The sequence below is a fragment of the Cannabis sativa genome, chromosome 1 (assembly GCF_029168945.1).
Source record: "Cannabis sativa cultivar Pink pepper isolate KNU-18-1 chromosome 1, ASM2916894v1, whole genome shotgun sequence".
NCBI classification, from domain to species: Eukaryota; Viridiplantae; Streptophyta; class Magnoliopsida; order Rosales; family Cannabaceae; genus Cannabis; species Cannabis sativa.
The window spans coordinates 56,441,463-56,448,825 of NC_083601.1; the positions used below are offsets into that span (position 1 = coordinate 56,441,463).

General features: G+C 35.7%; 1 protein-coding gene across 6 annotated transcripts; it reads right to left on the reverse strand.

The window, feature by feature from the left end:
* Positions 1-224: 224 nt before the first annotated feature.
* LOC115705141 (SNF2 domain-containing protein CLASSY 1) lies at positions 225-6,337 on the reverse strand. Of its 6 annotated transcripts, none has more exons than XM_030632381.2 (8): positions 6,093-6,337; positions 5,672-5,769; positions 5,500-5,574; positions 5,186-5,388; positions 4,777-5,033; positions 3,103-4,488; positions 2,788-2,934; positions 225-2,544 (listed from the first exon to the last, which is right to left on the reverse strand). In XM_030632381.2, the coding sequence occupies exons 4-8, from the start codon at positions 5,235-5,237 to the stop codon at positions 604-606; spliced, it is 3,783 nt and encodes a 1,260-aa protein (XP_030488241.1). In that variant the 5' UTR covers positions 5,238-5,388; positions 5,500-5,574; positions 5,672-5,769; positions 6,093-6,337; the 3' UTR covers positions 225-603. The 6 variants fall into 6 exon arrangements, with proteins under 6 accessions (XP_030488241.1, XP_030488240.1, XP_030488239.1 ...); XM_030632380.2 differs by having other exon boundaries at positions 5,186-5,299; positions 5,458-5,574; XM_030632379.2 differs by having other exon boundaries at positions 5,458-5,574.
* Between the last annotated feature and the right edge of the window lie 1,026 nt (positions 6,338-7,363).

The following is a 7,363-nucleotide window of genomic DNA, read 5'->3' on the forward strand; positions in this document are numbered from 1 at the left end:
TGCTATTTGTAATGGGAAAATGTTTGGAAAGGAAATTATGTAAAATGCTGAAATGACTTTTTCCAATTTCATGAAGTAAAGGATTCATCAAAGTTTGTGTTCTAAAAGTTGTAATGCAAAGAATCAAAGAAAACGTTTGAAGAGGAATGAAAAGATTAGTAAAACTCGTGTCAAAATAAATAGGGATGGAACATGGATGAAAGCAGTACAGTCACAGCACAAAGAAATGGCAACGCTTCCTTTATTCTCATTCTCATTAAAGTTCATTATGGATTAAATAAACATAAACCATATTTCAGAACAATCTGCAATGGTTAGACAAAACATGTATATTTTGAATAATGAACTTTGGATAAAATGACTAAAGCTGGTCACTGTGATGAAGTTGAACCCGAACGCAGGTATCAACAAGTAGTAACACGAAGCTTATGAAATAGCCAGAAAAACACTAGGGAAATGGACAGAAAACCATCTTTGTTATTAGTCAATGTAACAAATGAGGTGAGGACTAGCAAAATGCCTTTAGGATATAACGAAACGAAAGGGAAAGAAACAGTCCGATGGAAGACAATCTGCTGTTCCACAAGCAAAGTCATTGAAGGTTTAGTCTTCTTTACCTCTGATAACGGTGGAAGCCTTCTCGTTTTTCATTATCATGTGGAACGATTTCGTCCTGTCTTCCTCCACCATCTCTCTCAGTATGTCGTCTTCAAGCTTTTCAGCTTGCCACTTTGAAGGGTCCTCCACAAGAGCCTCACTGAAAATCATACTCGAAACCCATTCTTTCCATGTTGTTCTTCTGTACTTGTCTTCTTCCAATGTACCTGTGGCCAGGAGTTGGTACACATAGACCACCTTTTGCTGTCCAGGCCGAAAAGCTCTTGCTATAGCCTGCTTTGTCTTGGATGGATTCCACTCTGAGTCAAGCATGATAACCCGAGAAGCTGCTGTCAAACTGATTCCTTCAGCACAGGCTGTAATCGAAGCAAGCAGGACCTTTGACTCCCCTGCTGGCTCCTCAAATTTATCCATCACTCTTCCTCGCTCGAACAATTCAAGGTCTCCAGTTAAGACTAAGACTTCCTTGCCCCTTTGCCAACCAAATACTCGTTCAAACAACTCTAAAAACAGTTTCACTGGTGCAATGTTGTGACAGAAGAGCAGAATTTTCTCCTTCTTCACAACACGATAAACAAGGTTCAGAACAAATTTCACTTTTGATCCTTTCTTTAAGTCAAACTTGTACTTCTCAAGATCCTCCAGTTCTTCCTCACTGAAAAATTTATTAGCACAGACTGCAGTTTTGATTAACCAAGGATGTATAGATCCAAGAGTAATCATAAGCTCCAGTTCTAGGGGATAGCCATGGTATGTGGACATAATCTGATGCAGTCTCACCAAAATCTCATGCTGCTTATCAGTTGAGTTCATCAGCAAGGTGTAAATTTGTAGGCCAGGAAGTGTGTCAGCAGATCCTCCACCTTCATACACATCTATGAATTTAGTGGTAATTTTTCTCAACATTTTAAGCCCCTGCATCCTCTCTTTTTCTTCACTTGAATCGATTTTCTTTGCAATATTATCCAAGAAGTACTTCCTTGCTCGTGCTTCCTGCAAATTCCGTGCCTTTTCCACTAGTTTCTTCTTTTTCCTTTTGTATTTTGGGTCTAATACCTTCAACACTTCATTGACAAACTTTGGTCTTGCCAAACATAAAGTGTTGAAATATTCGCAGAAGTTGTTCTGGAACAATGTACCTGAAAGCAATATTCTTAGGTCCGTTTCAACTTTCATTAAGGCCTTCCTCAACCTTGATTTGGTACTTCTGGGGTTATGTCCTTCATCTAGAACCAAGATTCCTGGACTTTCCCTCAAAACTTTAGCCATAAATTTCCTATGTGCAAATTTAGAGTCTTCACGCATCAATGCAAGAAAGGAAGTATAACCCATTACAAGAACACTAGGCTGTGCATGCCACTTCTGGATCTTCTCTAAGCAATCCAAAATATGTCTGACATCATCAGTTGGCCTTGGAGCTCCAGGAAAGTTCACAGTTTTTGACTTGAACACTCTATAGGTTCTCCGACCATGGATTAGATAAACCGGTATAGGAATTTTCCACTTAATAAATTCTTTGTACCAGGTATAGAGCGTTGTCTTTGGAGCAAGGATCAAAGGCCTTTTACCCGGGAATAACTTTAGGTAGCTGACAAGGAATGCTATCATAAGAAAAGTTTTCCCAGCGCCAGGAGAATGAGAGATGACACAACCACCCAACTTACTGGATTTTTGTTTCATCAAATCCGGCGTTAAAGATCCTGCAATATTTTTCCATAGAAACTCAAAAGCCTTTTTCTGATGATCGTGTAACTTCCTTTGAATTTCAGGAATTAAGGCCCACACATTCTCCTTTTCTTCCGATAGAGGTTTGTCAGGACAACCCTGAGGACATAGAAATTCCATCTCAGATTCTTCAGCTGCACCATGCTCTAAATCATCTTCACTGAACTTCTTATCAGCTGCACTCCAACCAGTGTTTTGCATCTAGAAAAATAAAAAATTCACAAGACAGTTGTTTAAAAATCATTGTTAGACTAGATACCACATTCCTACAATGAACAACTAAGAAAAGAAATTATCCCTCATCCAATTTGAAAATGTTATTAACAAATGCCTCTACTTCCCCCTCACCCTATCATATCGAAAGACATTTCCCGGTTCATATAAAATAAAGGTAAAAAAACTAAGTTAAAATCTGCATGTTTCTGAGTTTACGAAATGACTTACAAAGGGTGGCAAAATATCTCTAATCTCTGTGAAAACATAACCGCATAAACTGCACAAAATACCAACTTCTTCATCCACTTTGTAATCGTGTTCACATTCTAAGTTTGAAAACTTGTCCCTTGCATTTGTCCAGCGGACATTTGGATCCTGAAATAAGTTCATAAAAGATTTAATAAACCTTCCAGAAAACAGATGACATAGAAAATTGCACAGTAAACTATTCTCTAAATACAAAAGAGTGTATTTAGATTATTTTAAACTAGTAATGAGAAACAAAGACAAAATTATAGATAAGGTAGAAACTAGAAGTCTTACCTCATCGTCATCAAGAACATAAGTCGATGCCAAGGCTAGTTCCATTTCTTTCCACAACAGTTCAGTCTCTGACATTTCTTCCTCATCCTCATCTGGCGGCATTTCATTCTCAAAGTTGGTTGTTTTATGTTCTTTCCATTGGTCAGTGATCGGTGGCTCTTCCTTGCCTGTACAGTCAATGTTTCTCAAGAATGAGTTTATTAGTTCTGTATATGCTCCAGCATGGAGAGATCTCTTTTGATAGGTTCTTTCTCCATTGGCACCAGTGTATCGCGTATAATGCCGAAATCTTTTTCGCTGAACGCTTCTAGCAACTGGTCTTCTTTCAAATGTACTTTCAAGCTCCAACTCTTCTAGATCAGAAATATTCTTTTTCTGTACTTTGGAGTAATTGTTATTGTAGTAACGCTGGGGAGGAATCTCATCAAGCATCTTTGCACGGTTTTGAGGATTCTTGACTTGGAATTGATAGTCAAAGGACAGTGAAGCAATTTCTTTTTCGGTGAAAGAAACATCTGGTTTGTGTTGATGTTCTTTATGATTAGTCACACTTTGTTTTACCTTCCTTGAAGAGGTCTTACTTTCACATTCAATTGGATTACCATAGAAATCTCGTTTACAAGGATGACTTATGTATTTATCTTTTGTACGTACTTTTGAACGAAGGCCATTTACACCGAAAAGGAGCGACAATGGCATTGACAATTCAATATCTTCCCCTCTATCAACCTTGTATGGCCTTGTCCGAACATAGCCAATATCTATCTCTGACCCACTGTCACAGCCAAGGAAACGCTCAGGTTGAACATTGCGACGTTTGGAACGGCGTAAGCCCATAGAATCAGAAAATGGTGATGGTTCAGCTTCAATTTTGTCAAGTATTGGAGTAGGCTCTTCTCTGATAGAATCATGTTCAGCAAATTGAACAACAATAGGGACTGAAATACCATTATCTACTTTAAAGTTTGCAGCATGTAGAGTACTATGAGAACTTGAAGAACTGCTCTCCTCAACAGCTCCCAAAATTTGATATACAATTTTGTTTTGCACTGATCTTACATCAAATGATAGATTCTTTACAGAAGAGGTAACAAGTAACCATGAAAGATCAAATAAGATTTTCCCTAAAAGCATTTTGGTCTTCTGCCGAGTAGAGCAATCCTCTGAGAAATCCCATCTGTAGTACTGATCCTCACAAAAGTTTTGACCAAGCTTTTGAAGGATAAATATTTTATCAATTTCTACTAAATTAATCTCTTTATTAAGTGTTTCTGTCATCGAACCCAGAGAACCTTGGTTAGTATAGAAGTTGATGTAAAATTTGCACGAGCATCCAGATTCGTGAGGCTTTCTCTCTATGGAGCTTATTCTAGCATCAATCCAAACCTATGGCAGATCAAGATTATAATGCCAGATTGGTCAAATTACTTAACTCAGACTAAAGAAGCCAATAAACATTAAAGACAAATTGCAAAGGTAGGCAACAGCCAGGATAGGAACTCAGCACAATAGTTACTAACTCATCACTCATGTACAAAACTATAGAATAAATCATGATAATGGTAAGAAACGTATAAGACAGCAAACAGAATGAGGAACAGAAAATCAAATTTGAATGAAGAAAGCTCTGTAGTCCAAAGTATAAATGTACGGTTTATTATAAGGATCACTCACAGGATCTTGTCCTTCATCATCCAAATTCTGTGTATGTTGGGAATGCAAGGTTGAAAGCACACATATATCAACACCAGGTCTTAGAAAGCAAGTGCAATCAGATAATGTAGCTTGCCTCGACTTTATTCGAAGGTTCGTAAAGGGTCCCTTCTCCTGAAGAGTACATCCATGATCCATAAAATTCAAACGCATAGTCCCATTGCTAATGCGTATACTCTTCAGAGTTTTCCATGAGCCACAACAGAGAGCCTCAAATGCTACCAGAGTTGAAAAAATATATAAATTAGTAAACCAAACACTCTTATAGATGTAAATGAAGTACCAGAAATCTCCACTGTTATTTGCTGCAGCAACATTATAAGACAAGAATGTTAAAAAGCTACAAGAAAAACATAATTACAGGACTTACGTTGATCATTATATGGATGGTGCGATCCATATAAATGTTTTTTTGACACCATTTTTGATTAGCCAAAGCTTTTATTGATATTCTTCCAAAAAGCAGTAGAATCTCCTTCTATCCCTGCATAGTTATTTTTCTTTATTTCTTTGTTTTTACACTGCTCACTCCAAAAAGGCTAACTCATTTGTTCGGAGATGAAACCCATTATTCTGCATATAATTTTTTAACATATATTACCCAAAAAAAAAAAAAAGGAAAAGAAAGTATGTATGATTTACCATGAATTGGAAAAATGTTTGAACTTGAAGGTTTACTCAAACCTCATCTCCAATGTCTTGTGCTGGCTATTCACATAGGCTAATAACTCAACCTTGTGATCCAAATGACATTTCATACTGAAAATACACCAAAAGCAACATTAAAGTTCATCAGATAATCCACATTCACAATTTTTTCCTTCTTAAAGTCAAAACCTTTTGAACAAAAATCTACCAGAAAGTTTTGACTTGAAGCTTTTCTTTCTGATAACCATCCATTTTTTCTCTGTGTTTATCTCCATTATTTTGTCTTGAAAGAAACGCATAACCCACCTTTTTCATTTATAGCCAAAAACATCAATAACAAATAAAACAATAATGGAAAGAATCTATTGCTTCATCAATCTATTTTCAGGAGAAATGAAAACATTTGAAGAAAAAGGAAGATTTTGCCTAAAAAAGGGTATATTTTATTTTGAAAAAACCAGTCACCAATTTCCAAAAATCAAAAGAAAAGAAAAGAAAAAAATGAACACTGGTCTGACAGACAGAGTGAAACCCAATTGAAAACGCATTTTTGCTTCTATATAGAATCATCGGCTGTGTTGAAAACAATATTGACCAAATAAAAAATGAAAATACAGTAGGGGAAAGACCTGAAAATGAATATAAGATTCCGGCGAGAATGATCGGAATTGTGATTCCCAAGCTAAACTATTCCCACCACTGTGATGAGGCTATAAAGAGTAGTACTAGTAGCCAGTGCTGTGAGTAAAAAAGTGAGTGAGAAAAGTAGGAAAACGACAGCTCAACGGAGACATCTTAAAAAGGGCTCCTTTTTTTCGTCTGACAAAATTCTGAAATGTGAAATCTTTGGTTTGATGCTTTTGGCGTTACTAACCCAAATTTGCAACCATTTATACTATTAAATTAATTAATAAATAAACACTACTCACGAGTTAAGTGAGGTTGGTACTTGGTATATGCTTTTCTAATTGCTATTACCACCTTAATTTATCACAATTTTACATAAAGTACCATATATTTTTTTAAGTTTTTTATGCATTTTTGACCTTTAACTTATGAAAATTCAGTTTTAATAATATCCAGTTCAACCATGATTGTAAGTGAACCAAAAAAAAAAACGAAAAAAGAGTACATTATTTAACAATTGATGAATGATAAATTCATAATTATCAATTTACATTAACTCCAAAACAGAGGTCCACCCTATTCTAGGGTGAAACTTCTCAATAATGCAACAATAAATAATAAAGCTATTCGTTGGGAGGAGTGTTATGTAATATAATGTCATTGTTATGTTGGACTTGGGAAGGGTAATTTGGGGATTTGATAAGTTATGTGATGTAATGTAATGTAAGGCTGAGATTGAGTTTTGGATGTTGAGAAGGGAGTTAGTAAGTACTTAATAAGTGGTGGGGTCAAATCAGGTTATAAATTTGATGATTTCTGCAATTGTGTTCTGAGAAGTGAAGTGGCATGTGTGTTAGTTCAGCATATATTTCGTCATCTATCTACTATGTCTCAACTAACTGCCATCCCATTAATACGTAATATATATATATATATATATATATATATTTCCTTTTTTACAAATTATTATGTAATTTTAATCCCCACAAAATTTTAAGGGGATTTTTACTTTTTTTCTGTTAAGAGAAAAAAAAACATGGTACACAATGTTTTTATTTTATAAACAACACTAAATAGTGAAGTCTTGTAGATGGGGATTTTATACTAATGAAAGTGCAATGAGGCTGCATTTATCAACACTAAGAGCAAAATTGACTAAATATTCAAAGCTTACTACAAGTGTTAAAAGGGTTAATCTTCTTCTTGAAGCTTCCTACAGGCTTTGCTCTGGTTAAGCATCAATATCGGTTTGTTTGTCTGATTCTCTTTTCTT